Source organism: Polypterus senegalus, chromosome 3, assembly GCF_016835505.1.
Source record: "Polypterus senegalus isolate Bchr_013 chromosome 3, ASM1683550v1, whole genome shotgun sequence".
In the NCBI taxonomy this organism is placed as follows: domain Eukaryota; kingdom Metazoa; phylum Chordata; class Cladistia; order Polypteriformes; family Polypteridae; genus Polypterus; species Polypterus senegalus.
In genome coordinates, this window is record NC_053156.1 from 96,517,842 (window position 1) to 96,544,895 (window position 27,054).

A 27,054-nucleotide genomic window follows, 5' to 3' on the forward strand; every position below is an offset into this window, starting at 1 on the left:
GGTGTGGTTCCTAGCAGGTGCTGCAGCTCCCCAAACTCCCATCACACAGACTCGGACACAAGTTCTTTAATGAATGAAGGCTTTTTAATTATGTGAAACTCTTATAAGGAAGAGTTTCCCACACCGCAACAACAATTACAGTTCAACAACAATTACAGTTGCAGTTTCTTCCACTCTCTTCTTCTATTCCACTGCTCTCACAATCCTCACCCTCATCTGCCAGACTCTGGCTCCCAGAACTATTTTCCAATAAACTTTTTTTGTATTGCGAAATTCCATGAAGAGTGCTATAATAATCGCACAGTTTGTGAACCCACTGTTTTCTTTACAAGGAAAATGTGTTCAATTCCTTCAGCCGAAGAATAAGATTCAAGTACACTACAGTCACTTAAATTAGAAAATTTTAACACACACACAGAGTACATCTGGAAGCTTTACAAAGATAAGGAGCAGAACAGAACTCAAAGTCAGGTCTATCGAGCTGTGAGGCAGAAATGCTCACCATTGTGCCACCCTACACAATAATCTAAAAATGAACTGATCAATCATTTTTATATAGAACCATTAAAACCGCTTTACAAAGAAAATATGGTTACAACATTGTATGTGAATGAATTTCACAAAAAGAATACAAATTTAAAATAATCTTAGCAGAGATAATAGTGCAGTATTGACATACATTAGGGGGTGTTTGGATATGACGTCAAGACTAGAGAACAATGTACTGTGGAAACAAAGCAATCAGCGTGAAACAGTAGCAGATGTAAGACAGTAGAGTTAATGGGAGCAGACAGTCAAAAGAAGAGAGTCAATGCAGGGGCCAAAGGTAAACCTTCATCCTTCGTTTAAAAGTCACTAACAAACAAAGAAAATACAAACTGACTGACTGAAACTACTCTAAATGGCAATTCCTAGAAAACACAAAACTACATCTTGTTCAGTTTGCTGATACACATAGACTAAGAAATGAAGCATCTCCATCAGTCTCCATATTCACACTAAATAATGGACAGTGCTTTAGGTGGTGATCAGGAGACCATTCACAAATCCTTAAGATCCATTTAATATTAGTGATCTAATGAAAGTTTATAATATTTAAATGTTTGTCCCTCCTAATGAATAAGGGGGGTCTTTTGTGTCTAAATGTTTCTTAGCACTATGTTGTCTGGAGATGTTAACCATAAGAGAAACAGTTAATCATACTGCAGTGAACTGGTCTAAGGAATGGTGAAGATAAGGAACAATCCCAAAAATAACATGGCGCTCAACTGGAACAGGTACACCATTCCAAGAGTCAGGGCGGTGTTCTTTGGTGAGTACCTGGTGGAAAGGTAACCCACATATCTCTGTTGATCTTAGGCCAAGAAAACTGCTTGTCAGCTCTTCAGCCTCAAGACTAAGTTTGAGGCTAGTAATGAGGGAGACAAGAATCAGACTGATCCAAATACGATTGAACCTGGTGATGGAAACGAGTTTGTAACTTCTCTTGTAGAGAAGCAAATAGAGCTTGTATTTAAGCCTGATAAAACATTGCATTCAGACTATTCTTTACACACAGTACTGGTACTGGGACCAGACTTTTCTGAAGGGTGGTCTCTCTCTGACATTTCTTTTACATGTATGCTGTCATAAAAACGAGTCCAAGACATTATGAAGGTTTTGGCAGCCACCCGTATATTGTTTTTCCCAGCTGCAAAAGGGTTTCCTTTATCAAACAATCAATGTGCATATCATAAGAGTCCAAAACAGAACTGCTATAGTAGCCTAAGATGGAGGCTTTAAAGGTCTTGAGAGGACCTGACGTCATCAAAGGGGCCGGCTTTGGAAGTGACGTCATCAAAGGCGCCGGCTTTGAAAGTGACGTCTTCAGAGGTGCCGGAACTGAGAAAGACAGTCAGCGCATTCCGCCGCCCCCGGTCGGATGTTTTATTACAATTACTCGAGCCCTTTAGCTGCCTCCTACTCGCACGTGTGTGACAATACGCATAACCACTATTAAAAATGTTCAATCTTTTCAGATACAGTGGATTTAGAACTCAATAGAGTATCATCTACTCACTTTAAAGTCCTACAGCGCTCATGTTCAGAATGACAGAGACACCTGGAGGTGAATTATTGGGGTAATAGCCAAGCTGACTGAATCTGAGTGGTGAAGTGTTACCAGATTTCCGAGTTAGTCATGAATTGTACAATAGATGTTTGAACCCAAAGTTGAGGTTTAAACCCAACAGTATCCCTGTCTAAGACCTCAGCAGTGGTGGCAGCTGCAAGTAACTGTGACCAAAATTCTGTTGGTGCCTATCAGGGGTGGATTTTCATGCCATCAGTATGCTTCCAGAACACGTATCTGGTAGTGATAATAAAAAAGGAAGGTAATAACAATGGAAGAAAAATGGACATCATAAAACATGCAGAAACTGGAGACTACAATCACAAGTCACTGAAAATGTAGACTATAGAGAATCTATGATTGGTAAAATGTTGAAAGATAAAGGTCATATAAAAGATCTGTGAGGTTCTGTATCTTTGTCAAACACTGTGGGATGATTAAGCATAAGGTCGACATACTGTACACACCCATAGTTTAAACAACTTGAGCTTTGTGATTTAATGTACAGTAACACTGCTTCACTATCATTTTATTTATTAGTTTGAAACATTTCTCTGTAAAATAATAAAGTATTACACATTTTTTCAGATTACATACAAATCAACATGTTTCAGGGCACAAAATCAGTAACCTCAGACCTACCTGTAAATGTAATCTCATGCTGCTTTATATCATTAATTTAGAAATGTGAAAAAACTGAGGATTTGAACAGATAGAAATTTGGATTTCTTTTTTGTGTACCTACTTCAAATGATTGACAAAATTCGAATGATTTTTACTTTCTTCTTAGCTTCTTGATAACCCTAACCAAGTTACATAAAGCGCCCACTGGCAAGATACAAAAGTGTTCTTCATGAAAGCATTTTGCGATAGAAACCAACATGAAAGGTGCTATATAACCTATATTTTTAGCACGGTTTAAAAAATGAATGCAGTAGGTGGTATGGGAAGGTCACCTTTGCCTGATTACCTTTTCATTCATACCCTCATTATGCCCTGTTTATACAGAGCAGATTTATTAGAAAATTCCAGCAAATAATTTGCATTTTTGCTTATAGGAACAATGTAAAATTATTGCAAACTGAAGTGGAACATTGTTATTTTTTTGGTTCTCTCTGTTTACTGACATAATTCCGACATGCTGTCTTCTTTAAATGTTGCTTTCAGACAGATGGGCTCGCTGTGTTCTTTGGCAAATAGATTCAGGATATTTTATTCCAGACTGAATGCAAAAAGATTGTCTGTTTGCATTTCTGATAACCTTTACTTCAGGCGTAAAATGCAGGCTGGACTTCCAACATGCAAACACTAGACATATTTAGGCTTCATTTGTATTAATTATAGTAATTTACACGTACAGCTTTGAAACAGTGACCTATTTATTTTTTTGATTTCTGCAGTAGGCTTGCAGGACAAAGATGACTCAAAGCTGCAACATACCTAAAGACCTTTAAAAATGTTATTGTATTTGTTTGTGTTCTGAGGCTGAATGAATAAATGAAAGTATATGTGCATCTAGACAATTTTTTACACTTTCTGAGCTTTACTTGGTTGTTGGAAAGCCAGCGGCCTCTGCATGTTTTATGTCATTTCTTATCTGGAGCACAATTAATGACATTTTATTGCTTAGTGTATGTTTGGTTGCTATGGTTTCAATGATGTGTAATGATACTGTAATGTGAAACTATCTATAGTATGCAGCATGGACAACAGCTCACCATGGAGAACGTGGCTAGCATTAAAGGGCAGTGGATGCCCAATCTGCATCCCCTGCTAGATTTCCATCACACATGCACATCTTTTTTGTGCAGATGTACAACAAATAACATTTTACAGCATTATCTAATTCGTCCATGCACAAACATTTTACAACACATGATGCTTACAGCATTTTCAATTGACTGGATATTGAACATTTTCCTCTGCCAATACTTTTTTTTTTGGAAATTATAGACCAAGAGACTGTACTCACATAAAGGAGGAAAACAATAATATAAAAAAATATATTTATTTATAAAGGTCCTATTTGCACCCTGAGGATCCCCTCTGTTAAACAAATTCTGTCAATACTTGGTAAAATGGAAAAGGTGATATCTTTCAAAGAAAAACTCAAAATATTTATTTATAAAGACAACTTCAATACAGTCCCAAAGAAAAATGAGCATTATTTTACAGCATCAAGAAATTTAATTTAGCTTGAAAACTATGTGTATGGATATTACAAATTGGGCTGGAGACACTCATTGAGGAGTGACATCCCTTTGGGTAAAACTGAAGAACTTACAGTATGCTCTCCTGCTGCTTCTAAATAATATACAGTGTGATGGATGGCAGGGGATCCTGCCCAGCTGGGACCCCCTTTATATGAGAAGACTGGGGGAATGGGCGCACTACCAGGAGTACCTCCCCTGGGACATAAGAGGGCAGCCTCCTGAGTTTACATTGGGGCCACGGATTTGGAGCTCAGAAGATCAACCCGCTGGGGGTCCGTGATCATCACCAGGGGGCACCTGGACAGCTCCAGAGTCTAGACATACAGCACTTCCGCCACACCTGGAAGTGCTGCCGGAGATTAACCGTGGGACACCTGGAGCACTTCCGGGTGCACTATAAAGGAGGCTGCCTCACTCCATTCAGGAGCCAGAGTCGGGACGAGGAGGATGAAGCTTGGGAAGAGAGGAGTGGAGGTGGCGAAATGGAGAGAAGGACTGAATACTGTGTTGGAGCATTGTGTTGTGTGCAGGATCATTAGTAATAAAAATGTGTGCATTTTGAGCATACGGTGTCTGTTCTGTCTGTGTCTGGGGACTATCTTCTACAACTGTTATGAAAGATGCTATTTTCATTGTGCAACAAATTGAAGGTCAGGTGAGGTTGGGGAGCATGCATTGGTACAGTGTGTTGTCACACACACCACAGGACGAAACAGCTCCATGCTCTCTCAATCTGTCTACTGATTTCATACAAAGAGTCACCAGAGACATGAATATTGCTGCCAAGGTAGGTAAACCTCTCGATGCGGTCAACACCCTCTCTGCAGACACACTCAGACACACTGCTGACAGCTATGCTCAAGAGGTCATTAAAGGCCTAGGTGTTTTGTTTTTTTTTTTTAAATCCAGGACACTCACAAGCCCAGACACTCAGACTCCTCACTCAGTCTCTCGAGAGCCCTGATCAGAGCCTCCATTGACTCTGCAAAGATCACAACATCGTCGGCAAAGTCAAGATCAGTGAATCTTTTTTCAACAACAGATGCCCCACAGCTGCAGGACCTCACGACCTTGCCCAACATCGAGTCCCATGCCAGCACTAAACAAGGCAGAAGCAGGAACACACCCCTGATGAACCCCAGAATCAACGGGGAAAAACACAGAGGTTCTGCCTCCACTGCACTGCACTCACTGTACCAGTTTACAGACCGGCCATGACATCCAGCTAGCAACTTTGGGTGGATCCCCCGAAGTCTCAGGATATTCCATAGGGCAGCTTGATCAACTGAGTTGAGTATTTTGCAAAAATCGACAAAGGTTGTGAAGAAACTCTGATGCTATTTGTATTTGTGCTCCATGGGAACCCTAAGTGACAAGATGTGGTCGATAGTAGACTTCTTAGGCCTAAAACCAGGACTGCTCTGGTCACTGGTGGGTGAGCAAGTGATCACCAATCCTATTGAGGATTTGAAAACACTATACAAATTACTGTATGTGTAGTTTCTGAAACCAAGGTAATCAGTCAGTTATGTAGGAAATCACTGCGCAATTTTTTGCAAGTTTTTAATTCACATTTCTAGTGAGCTAACTGGTGCCTTAGAGTAGAACTTAACGTGACACCATTGTAGCATTTTGTTCATTTGACAAGAAAAATAATCTGAACTTCCAGTTATGGTTATGGCTCTAGAATTGGTCTCTGAATTCAGTTTCACATAGTGGTAGACTCCTTGTAGCCTTGCAAAGAATGAATTTTTAGCTGGCTTGTCAAGATTCAGTGTGCATCAGTTCAGTGTATAATAAAAATGTATACAATTCTGGAGTTCTGTAGCAGAAACCCTTTATGTAACATTTTTAAGTCTATTAAGCTTTTCAGTTATATTGTATTTTGTCTAACCGCTCTAGTAGGATTGAATGATTAGCTAGCCCTTGACCATCAGGTGTCTCTCTATGTAACCTAATACAGGATGATCTAATGTTCCATACATGGACTTATATTAGATTAACATTTCATCAGCTGTGTGATAAGTATGTTGTTATATATTCATACACTATAAAAGCAATAATGTCAATGTTTGTCATTAATAATACCGTAGCTAGTGGGGCATTCTAATGCATTGCTTCCCATTTTTGCATCTGCACTGCCAAGCAATCATACATAAAAATGGGGAGAGGCAGTTTATGCAAAAATAGGCTGTATGCAAAGGCAAAGTTAAAGGAGAAAAGTCTGGCAAAGCTCAACGAAGACGACAACAAAACCCAAGTGCATGCCAGGGAGGATGGAGAGAAAGAGAGAAGTACAGAATGAAGGATCATGCTTTAGACTCGGATGCTAATGAACAATCAAGATTATTAACATTTTGTGGCTTTGAATGAATCAACTTTGAAGTACCTTTATAGCATTACCAAATGTCATTACAGGTGGTGTCCTTTTATGCAGAGTTTTGCTGCAATCTCTTCCACAACAACACCACCACCCAACCCCACCAAACCCCCCAGACACCCCTGCTTCGCTTTCAGGGCCTCCACACTGTAGATGCTTTCCACAGACCATACTGTATGTAGTTCACAGTGTTATTTCTTTTCACATGTTCTTTTCTGTACAATGCTTAAAATGTTCAGTTCATTGTATGGGCCATATACTGTAAATGTGCAACCTGTAAATGTCATTTCTGTTTGTAATTTAAATTAAAACACAATTTAGTGGTATAACGTTATTGTCTGGCTATGGGTATAGCAAAAAAGCTTGAACATACAAAAATGCACAAAACAAAATTCTTGATAGAACAACATAAAAAAACATTTAATAATAATAATAATAATATATACTCAAAATTCACATTATTCCCACTGATTACCCATTTCAATTCAAAAGAGCACACTTTCATGTAAATTCTTTTCTTGTAAAGTCCATCAAGAAAATCCAAATCACTAGGAAAAGCAAGAATTTATCTATGGCAAGAATGTTTTACTCATTTGTAACTGCATGTAGCACATTTGAGAGAACTAATAATTTCAGCCACTAGAAACAGAAAACAACTTAGTTTCATAGTACTTCTGTTACATCCCATTAAGCAATGTCACTATAATTGAGGTCCACTGTCTTAGGAAATTTCCCAGGACAAAACAGCTAATATTATATACACTGACTGTATATTTAAACAATGGAGATCTAAGATAAGAATTACTCAAAATTGTCAGGTGTGTGTCGCTACACCACATCTCTACAGATGTGCATGGCCCTCAGTTGCGACTTTTGTGGGGAGGAAGCTGCTCTGTGTGAGTGTGGGTGAGTTCACCAGATGGCAGGCACATTATGACAGAGAAAGAAGAAATAGCATGATAAAGAGATTCAAAAAAAGTTTTTTCAAAATCTATAATCCAATGGCAATAGAATGGAAGGACAAATATTCAGGTAAGCAACCGAAAATTCAAAAGCAGGAACAATGGGCAAAAGGTACAAAACTTGATGAAATCAAAATCCAGTTAACATGAAAAAGACTAAGAGAGCTCAACTGGAGGTCTTTCTTCTTCTTCTTCTTCTTTTGGCTGCTCCCGTTAGGAGTTGCCACAGTGGATCATCTTCTTCCATATCTTCCTGTCCTCTACATCTTGCTCTGTCACACCCATCACCTGCATGTCTTCTCTCACCACATCCATAAACCTTTTCTTAGGCCTTCCTCTTTTCTTCTTACCTGGCATACCCATCCTTAACATTCTTCTCCCAATATACTCAGCATCTCTCCACTGCACATGTCCAAACCAGCGCAATCTCACTTCTCTGATTTTGTCTACAAACCGTCCAATCTGACCCTTGTACTCGTTTCTAATCCTGTCACTTCTTGTCGCACGCAATGCAAATCTTAGCATCTTTAGCTCTGCCACCTCCAGCTCTGTCTCCTGCTTTCTGGTCACTACCGTTCTGTAGACCTTACCTTTCTAACCACCTAACTTGAGGGCTTTGTAAAGACATAACACTAAGCTAGAGCAATTTTACCATGCAGTATCCCTCCTCTTATTTCCCGTGAGTGTCCCCTTATTGCATAATAACTGATATACATAGGAGAAGTAAGGGGCAAACAGCTGGCAAAATGGTGAGCAAAGGATGGAGCTCCCCACCAAGTGCTAACCAGAAATGAGTTTGCCAGCAAACAGCAGTGAAGAAGCAACACCAGTCATTAGCATTAGATTTAATTTTGCACCAGAATATTTCAGGAACTGGAAGTTAATTTATATTACTTCCTTGGATGGCTTATACACACCAACCTTTCATTTAGGATCTTAAAAGAAAAACTTACCTGAGTGTTTCTGTCCATTTGAGTTCCAACTCCAATGCTACCTTGTCCATTTTCATTTTTTCTTCCTCTTTGATTGTAATGATCCTGCTTTCGTGCTTCTGTCTTTGCTTATCCATCTCTCCCTATGGATAATTAAAACAATTTGATTAAAGATTAACAGAGGCTCAATGTCACTGTCAACCAGAATTTGGTGAAATGGAGAGAGAAAACCTACAGGTACAAGTGTGCTGCTTTAAAGGGGTGGGAGTCCTATCAAAACACATGGCAGGCAAGCCCTCATAATGAATGAAAACCACCAAAAAGACTTAGACCATTGAATTTATATTACATACTAGAATGATTATCATGACCAAAATAACAGCAGTGGAGATCAGCAGTGAAGATCAATAATATTCAGCATGTCACTCTGGTCTGTGTATTCAGTACACTTTAAACCCATATTTTAGCTTTTTAAGAAATAATATTATTTCATATATGTACTGCATATACACTAATATATGTATATACAGTATATACACAGATCTGGTGAAGTGAATAACATCGATTATCTCATTACAATGACCCCCTTCAAGTGAAGCGTCAGCTCTTGAAGGTGATGTGTTGGAAGCATGAGAAATAGGCGACCATAAGGGTCTGAGTGACTTTGACAAGGGACAAATTTTGATGGCTAGATAAGTAAGTCAGAGCATCTCCAAAGCAGCAAATCTTGTGGGGGTGTTTCTGGTATGCAGTGACAGTACCTACCAAAAGTGGTCCACGACAGGACAACCAATGCATGTGGGAAGAGAAGGCTAGCCCATTTGGTGCAATCCCACAGAAGAGCTACCGTAGCACAAATTGCGAAAAAAACTAAAGCTGGTCAAAAGTAAAGGATGTCAAGACGCAGAGTGCATCACAGCTTATGCTGGCTCCTGTCCACACCGAAACCGCCCACGATGGGCACATGAGCATCAGGACTGGACCAAGGAGCAATGGAAAAAGGTGGACTAGTCTGATGAATCACAATTTCTTTTAGATCAAGTGGACAGTCAGGTGCATGTACTTTGTTTACCTGAGGAAGAGCTGACAGGAGGATACACTAAGGAAAGAAGACGAGACAGAGCCAGTGTGTTGCTCTGGGCAAAGTTCTGCTAGGAAACCTTGGGTCCTGGCATTCATATGGATGTTGGTGCTGGTCTGAGGACCTTGCTAAACCATTCAATTGGTAGTATCATAAAGCTGTCTGTACAAAGTGCAAGTCTTAATAACTGCAAGCTTAAAGTCTAAGAGTGAGCATTAAGTACTATCTCCAAACGAGAAAATAAACATTTCAGATCTTTTGAACAGTGGCATGTCACTTGCCAAAGATGGGCCGTAAGGTCGGTAAGATGAATTGAACATTCACACAATAAAGCAAAAAGAGGCTACAATTTGTGGAAATGTTAGTGCTGCTTGGGATATTGTAATTCATTTAGAGATGACGTAAAGCACTACGGGAGGATCTGCATAGGTTACATAAAAATACTAAACCAGTAGTATTTGAATAGAACCTAATACTAATTGCATTTGACCTTTATCAAGTCCCTGTACAACAGACTTGAGCATCCGTGTGGAACTGGTTCCAGGGAAGGATATATGAACTAGCTAAATCTACCTCAAGAGGGAGCTAGAGTGTATTCTGATAATGGAGGCCATTCTTTTTCTGGACCTTGTAATTATCTGCTTAAAAAAGTGAATTTGGGCATTTCACTAAAGTATAATCTTCACCCATAGCATTCTTTTATTTAGCAATTATATGATAATCAGCTCTGGTCCATGACTAATTAAACTAAGGACTATTTACAATACATCTGCATAAGGGACTGAATGGGGTGATTAATTTATGATCAGAGATCAGTGAACACATTTTTGAAAACACAGATCACTCTAAATTATGAACAAGAAAGTGATTAATGGAGCTCAGCTTCAGGAGTGCTGATTCTCATGAAAACAAAACAAAAGGCCTGATCAGAATATCTGACAGTGTCTGTTGTCACATGTGAATTCATAGAAGTTTGTTTTCCTTATTTTGTTACCCTTGCAAGGACAATCAATTATGAGTGACTTGAGAGTCATTTATTGCAGATATACTGACTCCGTATTCTGAAATCTACTCCTTGGTGGCAGACAACACCGTGAAATATTTAAGAGTGTTTGTAGTGAATATTAATAATGTGAATTTCTCATAGATTCTGTGATCTGAGCTGACATCAACACCTTGTGCTGCTTGTTTCGAAACTCACTGCATATAAAATGAACAGCCTGTCAACAGTTTGGACTAATAGACTCCCCTGTGGGTACACCAAACTATCTTCATATCTGTTGGCTGTACTAATAACAATTTTCTCCCAAATGCTTTTATTCGAAGTCTACTTAAATGTAATGAAAATCTCATTGACTTGCTATGCCATTAACTTTGCACTGAAAACTGCATCACACACATGCACATGGGAGACAACGTCAGGTCTAATGTACTGGTAATTAAACAAGTTAGGGGGTGGCACTGTCACTTAATGCCTTTTCTCTTTCCCCTGTGCAAATTTGATGATTTCTCCTCACAGCCTCCTGAAACTGTCACTTCCACCTACCCTTCTTGAAAATGGGCTCCAGCGCCATTTTAGAGTCATTCCTAACAACTCTGCAACTGTTATGTATATTTCTGACAGACTTCAGCTCTCTAACCATTTATTCACAAACTGACATCAACCTATTTTTTACTATCACCAAGCTAAAAGCCATTGCAGGAGACAGAATGACCAGCATGTTTTATTATAAGCCTTGAGGAGAGGAAATAAGTGTCCTGATAAGAGCTGAGTCCTTGATTTTTATACCCTTCTATAGTAGACACCATTTTGCATAACCGTCGTTAGGGTCGCATTTTGCGTTTCTAGGAGTGTGTTTTTCAGGGTTGTGACCTCAAGTGTTAACTAATTCATGGTCCCCGCCAGTTTTTTCACAGAAGCCTAGAACTCTCCTACTTATTTCATCAAGTCTTTCATTTCCAATCGCATATCTCTGAAAATATGCTGTGTCTCAGGGTCAATTATTTTGATCTGAACTTTTGTTCTGGTTTGGCAGGAAAAAGAGAACTGGGTTAAGTTGTTAAATGACTAAACCCACACGAGAGACAACAATCACACGAGAGACAACAATCATAAACAAAAATTAAGGCAAGAAGTTGAAAAGCAGCAACAAAGAGAAAATTTCTATTTGAGTTTAAAGGATATATGCACAGATCAGAAAAAACTTGGTGCAACTACAGACCTTTCATTTCACGCGTCCTCTGAGCAGGTCCTCAGAAATTAACGCGACGCGTGCGCGAGTTGCAGTACCAGCAAAAGTCGGGGCGCAGTGTGCTAAAAGTCGGAACGTTACTTCAGAGTCTTTGTTTACTATCTACATGTGAGAGCAAGCCTCTATGGAGATCCTTCGGGGATCGATGTGCGCACTTTGCTGTTTGATGAATGGCTCAAATACAGCGCTATACATTATGTAGTCGATGTGAAGTTGCAAAAAAAAATAAAAAAAGAGACGGCACAAAAGATGGTATGTGAGACTTTTAAAATGTATCGTGTCATTTATATATGTCTTTTTTACTTTTTAATTTTTCAACTTAACAACAGCAACATAATGTATAGCGTTATATTTGAGCCACTGAGAAAAAAATAAAGGACACGGTGAAAATGTGTACTTTGTGATTAAAGTGGAAATTCAGCTTTAATCTCGAAATTTCCACTTTAACCTCGTAGTTTACTTTATCATTAAAGCAGACGGTCGCAAACGTCATCCCAGTTTTTAATCGCTACGAGCTTCTTGGACCTGACAGCAGGTAAAGTAAAACAATAAAAAATAGATGGCACAAAAGATGGTATGTGAGACTTTTAAAATGTATCGTGTCATTACGATCGGGAATATGCGACGCTTGAATATAAAAGCACCATGAATGCATCTGTATGTCGGCATTTTGCTTCAGCAGCAATAGATCGCCAAACAGAACAAATTAAATGTATGATATTCCAACTCTCTGCACATTTAGAATCTTTAGATTTATACTTGATATCACTTTCATGATGAAATGCATTAAAATGTTTATGTTACATTTTACATATAATTTCGTTTAAATAATGAATACTGTTAATAAATACACACATGGGGGAATAATTACACACATGGGGGCGTCACGGTGGCGGAGCGATAGCACTGCTGTCTCGAGGGAGTTATGTTCCTGGTATTCCACACTGTGCTCCAGTTTCCTTCCAAAGATATGCAGATTTGGGGATTTGGTGCTGCTAAAATGACGCTAGTGTATGTGTGTGCTTGTATTCACCTTGCAATGAGCTGAGGCCTCGTCAAGGGACTGTTTCTCACTCGTGCCCAATGCTTCCTGGAATGGACACATACATCCCTGGATTTATGGATTTAATCAATAAACATCCTTTTCAGAGATATTGCGGTAAGATGTTATCGGAATTTAATAGGTGTTCTAGGCAATTCACAACACAGAGAAGCCGAACATGTTCTCACCACGATAATATCTCACACTGCCACCTGGTGGATTCCTCCAGATTTACGTAAAGAACGCGCGCAAGTATAAACACTACAACGCTTGCGTAGCAGGAGCGTCTGCTGCAGCATGCGTCGCGTCGCGTGAAGTATAAATGAGCCCTAACAATGGTTATACAAAATGGTGTCTACTAGGGCTGTGCCATATCATATTGTCCACGATAACAACGGTATAAATTTTTAGGTGATAAAAATATGTCCTCTTGCGATATCAACAATATAGCGACGCAATGCATTTACGTTCGCTATAGCGCACAACAACACTACATGTCTGAGAGCGAGAACAGTATGTCAGCTTCCAATGAAAATGTAGTACCTAAAAAGGGAGCTACTTCAATAGCATGGAAGTGGTTTGGCTACAAGAGGTCAGACCTAAAAACAAAGCACAATACTTTGCAAAATATGCAAGAAAACTGCTACCGCTAAAGGTGGAAACACAACAAACTAGTTTTACTACTTGAAGCAAGAACACACCGTCTAGTACAACCAGGGCTATGAAAGACACGTGAAAAGATACTAGCAACTGGTGATGTGAGGCCAAAAAGTGAACAAATGACTCAACCGAGCATTACTGGAGCACTTGCTAGTTGCATTCCATATGACAGGAAGAGCAAATGGTGGATGGGAATTACTGATGTGGTATATATTGTTTAGCTAAGGGTATGATGCCAGTCGAAAAGGAGGGCTTTAAGCAACTGGTTGAAAAGCTCAACCCCAGCTACAACATCCCAGGTAGAAAATATTTTTCAAAGACATTGTCACCTGTGATGTATGAAGCATACCGCAACAAAATTTAGTTTAATTTTAATAAACTTAAAAAAAAAGTTAAAAAAAAATTGAATAGCTGTTTGAGAAGTGCCTGGTATCTTGACAATATCTGTGTTGTGACTGGATGACTGATGGTCCATATTCTGTTTATGCAATGGAAATGGCCTAAATGCACAAATGGGGTTTAAAGGTCAAAATGTTGAAATGAACGTATGATTTTTATGCTATTACTCACCATCAGCTAACATTTTTTTTTCTAAGGTTGCACAAATTGGTGAAATGTATTTTGCATGTGCAAAATGCCGGCGAGTTGCCGTTTGGACTGGGTTGCAATTGCAAAGAAAAAAAAAAAAGAGAGAAAAAGACAATAATAAACGATAAAACAAGAAACAATAATCTGTGAGTCACGATAGAGAAAACATTGGGTTTCCTCCGGCAATGAAATACAGTTCTAAAGGTATTTCTGAGCACTTCCATTTGAGCCATTCAGATTTTTGAACACTTCATGTTTATTTTGAGGATATAAAATGTGTTTTACTTATTTACTTGGAAGAGAGTGAAGGGGCAGTTTCTTTTTTTTTGATGCTACACACCCAAGTATTGGTCAGGAGTACAAAAAGAGGGTATTTTATGTGTATTTGTAAAATTGTTTTAGATTTATTGGATGCACCATTTGTTTATCACTGTGTGTGCGTGTGTTCGAGTAGGTGTGGGTGTGTGTGTGTGTGGGCCAATAAAGATTAATGAGAGGTACTTTAGCCTAAATGTTTGTAAATAGTTTATTGTGAAATTTTGACAATAAGGATGGCTAGTTAACTTTTAAAAATGTTTACTTGTACAGTTTCAGCACTGACATTCTAACTTACCTCATTTCATGCTATATCCATTTCATGTTTACAAAAGAAATCAAATGCAATGCAACAGTTCCACCAGAGATGTTCTACCGCAAGTTTTCTTGGATTACTGCTATTTGTTTACATTTGCACTTAACATCTGAGGTCAGGCTTATTAGGTGACAATATTGTGCAGGTTCCTGAAGAGTTACAAAGTTCCGTTACTTTAGTTATTGTTATTAGTTAACTAAAGTGTTAAAAAGTTTTGTTATACCTTGTGATGGACAGTTGGTAGCTCAACCCGGCTCGGGACTCCCATGAATATGGAAGGATGGGGGAAGGCAGCTACTTGCCAACACTGCCTCCCCCAAACCACTAGATGGCAGCTCCCCTGGAGTGTAGTGGTGCCTCGGATTCCTCCAATGCATCCTGGAACTTGGAATTCAGTTTCTCAGCCTTGTTGGGTGCCGCCAGGGGGTACTTTGAAAGGACCTGGGGAGTCATCCTTTCCCTATAGCCTGGAAGTACGAGGTAGTCACAAGGACAAGTTGACGGGCACTAAGCAAACTCCTGTCAATCATGAATAATCCACTGCATCCACTTAACAGTGTCATCTCCAGGCAGAGGAGTAGCTTCAGTGACAGACTTTTGTCACTGTCCTGCTCCACTGACAAACTGAGGAGATTGTTCCTCCCCCACACTATGCGACTCTTCAATTCCACCGGGGAGTAAATGCTAACATTAATTTTATTTTAATTTTTTTCATTTTTATTACTATTTAATTTAATATTGTTTCTTTGTATCAGTATACTGCTGCTGGATTATGTGAATTTCCCCTTGGGATTAATAAAGTATCTATCTATCTATCTATCAATCTATCTATCTATCTAGAAGCGCCAAAGTACTTCCGGGCTGAAGAAACAGCCAGTTCTTCATTAGACCCAAAAGTGCTAGCCAGTCACATGGTCAGAAGGACAGAAGCACTTCTGGGTCAAGGACTATTTAAAGAACTGGCGGGAACCCAGCAAGCGAGCCTGGGAGGTAGAAGACAGAGCTGCTGGGAGGTGTGAAGGAGAGAATTGCATTGATTTATTGGTTATTTGATTGTGTTATGGTGGTTGTGGTGCTTAGGAAGCACTATTTAAAGAAAAAAATATTAAAATACTTCTGAGTGCGTTTACCCTGTCTCCTGTGTATCTGTCTGTTGGGTTTAAGGGGCGATAGCGACCCCTAGCATTTACAACTTTTACTTAAGAGTTCCAGGGAAGACATTATCTAGGCTACCTTTGTGCTTACATTTGACTTACAGTATGCTATGTAACTACTATTGCCCTCTAATGCGGCTGCTGCTGGCACATTGTGACAATTGATTCACGCTTTGAATTAGGTAGTGTGCCATCAATGACAGCAGCTTACTGGAAAATTTGAATGGAAACTGCCCTTCAGTATGTTTGCACTAATAAATGCTGCTGCCAGCAAGCTGTAATCAACAATAAAATGTTGTTCAGTACTTGCTTTCTATATCATCACTAATATTATTATCGTACATTTCCATGAAATATCGTTATATAATTTTGAGGCTCACTACTAACATGTACTATAGAAAAAGCCTATAAGACCCCAAATTTCAGCCCTGATCATGACAATAAGAAGCAGATTGCTAGAGTTCACCATGACAGAAGACAAGGCCAACTGTTTCATATCCATTTGGTTCATAAAATTCACAAAATGGCAAGAATAGGCATACACAAAATGTCATTACAATTTAAATTACTGAGAAATTGAGAAAAATGATGTGAACAATGCAGTAGATTTACAATGGCTACTGAAGCAGAGGGGAGGACCAGGATAGATGACATATATTATGCACAGAATGCGTTAATTTAAGAACAAAATATTAAAAAGCAAAAAATGAATTCTTACCCATTAAACATACAGGTAAAATTCCGTTACAACAAACTCCCAGGGACCTAAAAAATATTTTGTTGTAATGAAAATTTCGTTGCAATGAGATTCTGTATTTGTTACTATAGTGCTTTCTTTAACTTGCCACCAGGCGTTTGCAATCATTTCAATAGCTTCTTTCACGTTAATTTTAATCTCCTCCTGCCTACAAGTTATGCTGACGAGAATTTTTCCAGGGTGCAAATGATGCCCAAATCCAATGGCTGAAGTGCTGCCGTACAATTGGGTGGGAGGAATTCAACATGAACATTATCTAAATGTAGAAGCATGTTATGTGCAGCGTAGTTATCAGTCAGAAGTCGGATCATCCTTTTCTTTTTCTTCTTCATATTGTGAGGTTTCTGAACTCTTTTGAGACCATCCCCCCCACTCCCCACCCAACGGGAACACCACATTAAAGTGCGTCATGAAGCGCGATTGCAGCGTCTGTGGAAGATTGTTTGTCAGTTGCCGGGGCTGGGCAAAAACAGGCTCATAGCGCTGCAGTAAAGCGGCACAGAAGCAAATCATAAAAGATCGGGGTTGTGCTATAATTCCTTGTCTTGCACCCCAAAACATGAGGCCGAGTCTCAGTACTTTAGCAAAACCAGCTTTATTCAGCTTGAAACAGGAACGGCACAGTTATTTATTGTAGCGTGATCTGCCAATCTGGTATACACAGACACAGTAGTCAGGCAGGGTCGTGGCCAGATCAGTGATGAAGTAATCCTGTTACCTGCATTTACAATGTTCCTTGCATATCACCCATCAATATCTTTTCTGTTTGCTTTGGCGGAGAGACGCAGCATAACTTGGCTGTTGCCCCGGCAATAGATAAACAGCCTTCCATAGACACGGAGATCGGACTTTGGGACGCTCTTTGGTGTGTTGTCCAGTTGGGGGAGGTCCCAAAAGAGTTTACAAACCTCACATTTTTTTGAATGAGTGCCGCATTAATAGGAATGTTTCTTGAATGAGCATCACTGAACCACATAAAAATTGCTTTTTTGACGTCTTCAAATGCAGCAGTACACATACGTTTACAATCTGAGATTTTCTCAAAGTACGAGGAAAGTTCGAAGAAAGAATAAAAAAATTACAAAGTTTCTGTTTGGGGGATCATTGTGCACAACTGAGCTGCAGCCACAGAACTAGCTGCTCTGTGGATGATTCATTCAGGCATTTCAAGGTCTTTTGTGCACTTCGTTGTAATGAAAGTATCTGCTGAATGCACTTCATAGTAACAAGATTTCTATAGACTCGCATCATATGGGGAAACTGTTGGGATCATAAAAATACTTCGTTGTAATGAAAATTTCATTGTAAAGATATTTGTTGTAACAGAGTTTTACCTGTATATAAATTCTTGCTGTATTCTGTAAATGTTTATCATTTTCTGCATGCAGACTCCCAACTGATGCAACAAAAAAAAATAATTTATAACAAAGTGGGATCTAACATCTTGCTTAATTATGGCTGGAGTCCAATTAAAAGCAAAAGTTAGTTGGGACGAAAACCTGTGTCCAATGAACTTGGGAACCAATGCCACATGCATGATTTGGAGGTCTGTTGAAAGTTTGAGTTAACCTACACTTCTTAAAGTGCATATTTTTTCATGTGCAATGCACACTAAAACTGGGTCTAACATAGTCCCTACTAAATGTTACATTGTGCCCAAATGTCAGGGTATGTGAACATCCTCTTTAATACATAATGCTCACATATTGCTGCTGGCAAATGATTCATGTCCAAAATAGATTTTTATGATTCTGCAATGCTATTTTATTAATTTATCTTTTGCTTTATTACTTTCAGGGACATAAGAGTTTAACCATGAAATTTCAACAAGCACACAAACCAATTCTCTGCCTCAGTAACTTCATCTGTCCATCAAATCACAAGCTCAATCATTCATTCAAACCTGCTTAATCCATTTCAAGATCTTGAGGGCTCAGATACCATGCCAGTAAGTCTAGATCAGGAGAGACGAGCCAGAATGAATGCCAGGTGCATTGACACAAGTTACAGTCTATCATTGTGCAAACGTAAGCAAACACTGAACCAATGTTACAGTTACCAGTAAACCTGAAATGCACATGCTTGGGATATGTAAGCAAAACTGGAGTATCCAGGGAAAAACAACACCAACATTAAAGAATCAAAACTAGATAATTAAGAAACTAAAGGCCGTGCCATTATGCTTGGTAATGACAGCCCAAAAGGCATGCAAGAAAAGATATAAAAAAAGAGATCCATTCTTTAGCAGCACTGTACATCAAACTCCTTTGAATTTTTAATAATCACAGTCACTTTCCATTTCCACAGGGGAAACTTAAAATTATAAGCATGTAAAAACATCTTTACACAATGCACAGAGACCCTCTCAACATTCAACTGCATCGCTTCTTTTTCACATTCACTGTATATAAGCATTCATGTGGGGCGTAACAGAACATAAAGCCCACACTGGGAAGCCATGGAAATGGAGCTGCACCTCCCTTGTGAGAGTTTCCAAGATGGTACTGAAGAGTAGCACATTACCTCAGGTATAGAAACTGACACTTCATATCTTGGCCACCAAATTCCAGTCATCTGACATAATAGTGAAAGAACTAGACTGGAAAGCAAAAAGGCTGAAGGTTCTTACCTCTATCTTACAGTGTGTGCCCCTTACTAAGACCCTTAAATTGCTTAAACTTTTCATAACCATTCAGCCTCAGCTCTGGCTCCGACTCCTCCAACTCCATCATTCGCTAGCTCACCCTGTAAGGCTCCATAAATAACAATGTTCTGATCATGCCTGAAAACCTTGCAATTGCTACTTTACATTTTGGAAGTCTGCTCCTGTGTTTTTAATGTCAACTTATTGTAATATGCATTGATTTCTGTCTTTAACAAACATAATTTATTTCACATAGTGCTCTTCTATACTAGTCAGTGACTCAAATACAGAACCTATTGTGTATTCGCAGTGCACTTTACTGAAATCATGATGTCATTTTTTGTGTATAGGTTAAAAATCAAAAACACATCAAAAAGGCCACACTACCTACCAAGTTTTATATTTGGACCAGAGGTCAAAAATCTCAAGGCCATTCTCAACATTTAAATAGTTCTTTTTCATTTGTCTTCTATTTGATTATCTTGTAATCTTGTGTTGCTGTGTGTAGTACAGAAAAAGAACCTAGGAGTCATAGTGGACTCATCACCATCTACATTAACCCATTTGGCACTGGATTTTCTGTTTTTATGAGAAAAATGATTTTGTGAGATTTTCTGCCTTCTAGGAAGCTCAAAAATGAAAAGATCAAAAAAATTATCACTATTATTATACAACAGCTACCAAATACTTCAATCTTATTAAGGAAATAAAATTGAAAGTGGTCCACACAGTCCGGAAGCATCCATTTTCACTTCTGTGTCTCGCGGACTGTATGCCAGTCCCTCCAGTCTGCACTAATAGTGGTACGTGCGGTTCCAGTGGCTGCAAACGTAGCTGTGCTTTACAAAAACAGCTGCATATATACGTATGCTCTAGTAATAGGATGTCAGGGCCGAAAGGGATAAGAAGTGAATGTTAGGGTGTTAAGTTACATATTATATCATGATGTGTGGAGTACAGGTCAAGGGAGGTTAGATTTAAGCTAAATAACATATTAATGAGACTTGACCTGGAGTACTGTGTACAATTTTGATATCCATATTACAAAAAAAGACATAGCAGCACTAGAGAAAGTCCAGAGGAGAGCAACTATTTTGATTCATGGACGGGGAGGTATGAGCTGTGAGGAGAAATTGAAGGAGTTTAAGCAAATGAAGATTAAGAGGTGACATGATTGAAGTTTTTATAACTATGAAAGGAATTAGTACACTGAATTCCAGGTGTAAATTTAAAATAAATTCTACAACAACAACATAGGGAAACTTGTCATGGGCAGATTTTGCAAAAATGTTAGACAGTATTTCTTCATGCAAAGAACCTTCGAAGCATTACCCAGTAGTATGGTACAGTGTAGGACTTTAGGGACCTTCAGATGTTGACTTGATGTTATTTTAGACAATGTGGGTGAATAGGACAGATAAGCTTGTTGGGTTGAATGACATGTTCACATCACAATGTTCTAATGTCAAATCTTTGTTTCTTTTTAGGCCAGACATATGGCCAGTCCATTTCTAACCCATATTGGATGTTTTTTGGGATGTTGCTAGTGGGCTAAGGTGTCTTATTTTTTTTTGACAGTTCACATGGATGTGTACATCATTGGGATCTCCAGTGAGAGTGGGTGTAGCTGCTGGTAGGTAAACCACGATTAAGCATGAGTTAAACGTGTACCAAAAGAAATCTCTCAGTCCAAAACAATTTGTTTAAAAAAGGTTTAGTGAAAATTCAAATCCAACAGTCCACACAAGAATAGAGAAAAGTTGTTACACACCTAGAACAAAAGGCAAGAAAGGAAAAAATGTGTCTTCTTTAAACATAACTTTTTCTTGTTAAACTTCAGTTGTTTTCTACACTTAGTGATGAGTTATTTCTCTACGCTTTACTTCACATTCAGTACGTTCTCGCCATGTAGCGCTGCACATATAACTGAGCATGTTAAGGCACGGTTTGAAACCATGTGCCCTGCATGCTTTACTTACGGCAAGGCAGGTCACTAACTGAGACTAATCTGTAGTTAGAGGGACAAAAAATAGTTAGAATATAACAATTCAACTCAGCTTGTGGGGGTTATAAGAAACTCTAATATACTATGCGCTAATTTATAGGCAAACATTTAACATAACTAAGAAAATATTGTTATCAACTTACTCTAAATCGCTAGCAAATGGCTGTTACAGTGGGAACTCAAAAAGAATGGTACTTAGCCTTAAAAAAGCCATTGTAATCCTGAAGAAGATGAAATTGACCTTCTTTTCTTGTTCCAATCTGTCCACTTTAGTTTTCGGGTTTTATTGCCACCCATTCATTCTTTTAGCAACTTTTTTTGGTTTAAAAGTAACTAGAGTCCAATCAGACAGGTGCCTTAAGGGTTACTCTGTTCTATGATTTTTACATGATTTGGCTTTTCATACCATGCCCAAAGTGGCTGTTGTTGACAGGTGTTGATTTCAACCTTCTGCAAGCTACGAACTTTTCAAATTCTGACATAAAGTACTTGTAGACTGACATTTCTTAAACTAAGAGTCAGCATCAAGTGAGTGCTTGAGAATGGGTCAGGTCAAGGGGCAGAACGGAGTCTTTACAGGCCTCCCTACAGAGACGTGTGGGAGTCGCTTTCCTTTTTAATAGAAATTCCCAATGGTTTTTGAGAAATTCAAAATTGTTTGACTGATGTGAGACATGACAACACTTCAGTCCCTCTTGCTACAATCAGTGAAAGAAAATGTTAATTGTATCCTTTACTGGAAATGCCATTCCATTTTAGGGTTATGTCATTTCGAGTCTCAAGGTTTACTACAGTTAAAATAAGTCAGACTTTTATGAAAAAACTTTTAGCAGGAAGCTCTGTATTGCCAACACTGGACCCAAGACAGAGGCCAGCCATGGTACTCTCACCCACCTACCAATTTAGTTTCACCAGTTAATCACATTTTGTGGAAATAGGAAATGGAAAAATGTGCATAATGCAAACACACACTGACAAGCAGTGGCATAGCTATGGGGGGCAAGGGGGGACATCTGTCCCTGGGCGCAGCATCCAGGGGGCGCCAAATTGATGTTACGAAATTTTAGAATGAAATGTTTTCCATTCTTAAATGCACTAAAAAGTAAATAAAAAACATGGAGTCCATCACTCCATCAGTATGAGGATATCTTTTTCCTATGTTTTTTGTCTCTTTTTGATTTCGAAAAACGTATTAGTTCTATATATCAAACAGACAATAATTTATCCCCTCCACTACTCTAACATGCTTGACTCCCACCCAGAAACATTTTTGACGTTATTAAACAGGTCACACGACTGACATGAGGCATTAGTGTATCATTGTCTAAGCTGCTGCAAACGCCATTTCTGTGTGCCAAGTGATTTGTGTTTATGTGTTTGATAGAAAATTGATTGGGCTGTGCTGAAGTATTCTAGTAGATGGCTGCAAAAGTCTAGACGTTTCCCCATCATATTTTTGTACGAATAAATTGTAAGTAATGCAGTTTTTACAAATATATAATTATTTTGCTTTATAATTTGCTATATACTTTCTTTACAATCATTTTTAAATGCGGAAAACAAATTTTTTCTTACAAAAACTAATGACGGATTTAGCTTTTAAAAACACGAGACGGAGTTATCATTTTCGGAGACTTATATGAAATTTTTTTCTTAAAATACTATTATTTTAAATACATTTTTAAAAATTTTCTTTCCCTTCCCCATTGCGTTTTGGCAAATTGGAGGGGGCGCAAAAACTTCAGTTGTCCCCAGGCGCTGAAAACCCTAGCTATGCCTCTGCTAACAAGGCCTGCTATTGCTCTAACTTGAGAAAAGATCTGTAAACAGTTCTAGCATATTGTAGCGGGGCTACATAGTAATAGTATATTCGATGTATGTGCTGAGTGTGTGTTGTTTCCATCGTCCCGTTTACTGTCCATAATGTGTACTTCAGTGAATGTTGTCCCTGTAAGTGCAGAGGGGATGGATGGGGGAGAGAGACAGCAGCACCGGGATGGAAAGCACCTGTTCACATTTAGTTACATCCGGCTCATTACTATTTGAAGGATCAGGAGGGAAAGAGGAAAACAAGGAGGAAGGAGAAAGATGGAGTTCTCATTCAACGACAACAGATCATCATTTCCTGCTACTTTTCACATCACGCCTTGTACCCAGTTTGTTTCTCATTCTGCCGGATTCACTACAGCTCAATCATCGCCAGAAACCATGGGTTGGACTTCATTATCCACCATACGCCGAGGAAGCACGGTGAGATTGTTCCATTTATTCGGGAGATTCAAACGCATCCATTTTTTCTTGATCAGTCATCCGTATTCAGGACAGTAATTTACCCGGACTCAAGTTCACGTTCATTGTCATTTCAATATTCATTCATTATAGTTATTTGTGTTTTGTATTTGTTATACGTTGCAGGGACAAGGAAGGGTTTGTTATTGTATATATGGTGTTTTCACGTTTCTGCTTTGGTGGAGGGATATATATTATATAATAATAATATATATAATAATTTGCATTATTGTTTTTGCTATTATTTCATTTAATATATTTATACACCTATTTTACATATCTGCTTTTGTGTGCTTGTGTTTAACCGTTGATTGAAGGTAAAATAGTATTTGTTAGAGGTACTGCTTGGTATAAGTAGGGTTCAGCTCAGCAATTTATCCAGGCCACAGGTCTTGGTTGTGTAGCTGCCGGCTGGGTAAGGGGTCGGCCGTAACAATATCTTGATCTTGTAAGCATTTTTAAATGAGTCTGTTAAGTCTACCAGTCTTTTTCAGCCTTTTTCCATCTATCTACAGCTGGGACAAAGAAAGAGAACATGAAGAAGATAACAAAAGTATAGTTCAGCAGGGGTAGCAGACGGCTACCTGCAGTGCTCTTTGTTCGTCTAGTTCCAGAAGTCGTGATCTGATATATTGTGTGGAAGTTCAGCCTGAACACAGACAGACATGCAGACTCTGAAGTCCCAAAAACACACACGTTTATTATTTTTTCTCAGTCCTCGGCCCAACACAATGCACAAACCCATAGTGCTCAGTCCTTTCTCTTCTTTCTTTCTTTCTTTCTTTGTTTGTTTGTTTCTTTCTTTACTGCTGCCTCCAGTCTTCTCTCGCAAGCTTTGCCCTCTGCCTCCTGACTCTGGCTCCCTGAATGAGGCGGCCTCTTTTATACTGCTCTTAGAAGTGCTCCAGGTGCTCCCTGATCATCTTCTGGTAGAACTTCCGCCACACCAAGGCTCCTGAGCTGTCCAGGCACCCCTTTGTCGGTGGCCACAGGCCCCAGCAGGGTGGAGCTTCCAACCCCCAAACTCTTGGCTCTGAAGCAAACCAGGGGGGCAACTCTCTAATGTTCTGGGGGAGGTACTGCTGTTGACCTGTTCACTCCCCCGGTCCTCTCCTCAGACGGGCATCCTGAACAGGCAAGGACCGCGGCCATCTGTCACAATTGTTATTTACAACTTTTTATAATGTAAACAACAGAGAGTATAGATACATTTTGAACTAGTGAAATATGTTATGTGAATAAATGGCTTTCGGTTCCTTTTGCTTTTTTGTTTTCCTAGGTACATCTTCCAGTCATACTTAAAAGTTTATCTGCCATTGCTCTGACAGAACAATTAGAAACAGCACTCTAAACAAGTTAAGACAGCGTCTGGTAGTAAGATATAAACAAATGGTTTCATTTTAAATCTCAGTGCCTCAGGATAGTCTGTATCCCAAAATATATCCAATCATAGTTTCATTTACATGTCAAAAACATTTAGAAAAGCAAATATAATCATTTAAACCATTAACATTACCTATAAACTCTTGTTCTGTACTCCATATACAGCTGCACTGTAAGATGACCATCAATCCTAAACCCCTCTGACTCCTAACAAATTATACATGAGCTTCGAGATAAGCGGGCAGAGCAATGACAAGTGGCTGCTGCAATGTTCAGAATGTTGGATATTGATGATTTGGCTTTCATTGATCATTTTGGGGAGGGAAAAATGTGCAAGGTATGCAATCACAGTTTGCCCCTCCCCACCAGACTTCCACCCGTTAAGCTCTTCCAACTATTTTTTCACATCATGGTTTTGATTTCTCCCCAAAAATAGGGGATTCCCCCCTTGACCTGGCAAGTCTGCTTTGCAGGCTTTATTTTTTTATTGTTTGCATTTAACATTTCTCTAAAGAATAAAAAATATATCACAAAATCAAATTATCACTTACATTATAGCTATATCCTGTAGCTGTCTATTTATGGTGCCAGTCTAACAAGTAGCTTATGATGATGGTGACAATCTTGTTATAATCTTTCCAAGGCAGTGCCATAAACATATATATTTCATTCAGATTACTGAGATAAACTGACAAGCTTAATACAGTCACAAAATGTAATGAAACTGAAGTGTAATGATAACCTATAAAACATTATGCACATTATTTCGATTTTCTGTATTCTCGCTAATGTATGTAAATAATACAATATAAGTATCCAATCAATGTATGACCTCAGAGAGTTTTTCCAGTGACAGACAGAGTTTGGAAAACTTTTATGGCATGCCAAAAGCTAATGTCATAGATTGTGGCGAACAACAAACAACAATATTTGCCACGTTTTAACGCATGTTTAAATATAGGCTCATTTGGGAAATGATTATAGTTTGAATAAAATTGGCCTTTAGCAGCTGCAGTCCTGTTGCCATTTTAATTGTTTCATTTTATTTAGCCATGTCCATGTGTCTTATGCTATTCTAGCTGGAGGATTATTATTATCATTTTAATTGTTCTTGTTATTGTATGATTATTACGTAGAGTAGTGGCTTTGAGGCTAGGGATCTTCACTGGCAATAGGAAGGTTGCCAATTCAATTCCCATAAATGCCAGAAGTGACTGCACTCTGTTGGGCCCTTGAGTTAAGCCCTTAACCTGTAATTGTTCCATCCTGGGTATGACGTTAACCTGAATCCAGCCCTGCAAGCAGGTCCTCCAGCATACAGGGAGACCTCAGGACTTGGTGACAGGATTGGCACTCCAGCCACTGTAAAAAAACTCACCCAGCTTCATTCCATTCAAACTAGTGTGGCGTTGAGGTGTCTCCTGTTGCACAGCCATGCTCAGGTCCTAATTTATGATCCTGAGGTGGTTCATCATGTGGTGGGTGCTGCAATGCACTGTATCATGTTTTCATTTGTTTTTTTATTTCCGTTAGGCGCCACCATGAGTGGCAGCTGTTCCAGCAGCTCTGTGTATGACTTTATCTTCTTTATCTTTCTACCTTTTTCTCTGTCTCTCTGATCACTCCTACCACTTACTTTTATGTGGACTCGCTTCCTGGACACTTTACTACTTTTTGTGAATTTCCCCTTGGGGATTAATAAAGTATCTATCTATCTATCTATCTCCAACCACTATATTGTAGCTTATGATTTTTGCCTCATTCATCATGTCAAAGACATGTCAGTGCCCATGAGCATAAATTAAAACTAGAACCCTACATCTAAAGTAAATATGGATGCAAAATGTTACACAAATAGAGAACCTCTAAGAAGCTGAGTACAGTACATCCTCGGTTTTGGAAGTCCATCCATAATAGGCAAGTGTACATTGTAAGACATTAAGACCAAACATTACTTGAATGTGAAAATAT

The 27,054-nt window shown here is 38.9% G+C and overlaps 1 protein-coding gene across 6 annotated transcripts in view; it reads right to left on the reverse strand.

Moving 5' to 3' along the window:
- fam184ab (family with sequence similarity 184 member Ab) overlaps window positions 1-27,054 on the reverse strand; it is a 651,259-nt gene that overhangs the window by 192,362 nt on the left and 431,843 nt on the right. For all 6 annotated transcript variants that reach the window (XM_039747649.1, XM_039747653.1, XM_039747651.1 and 3 more), the window contains exon 8: window positions 8,619-8,740. In XM_039747649.1, the coding sequence (XP_039603583.1) occupies window positions 8,619-8,740 (122 nt within the window). The remainder of the gene's footprint in view (window positions 1-8,618; window positions 8,741-27,054) is intronic.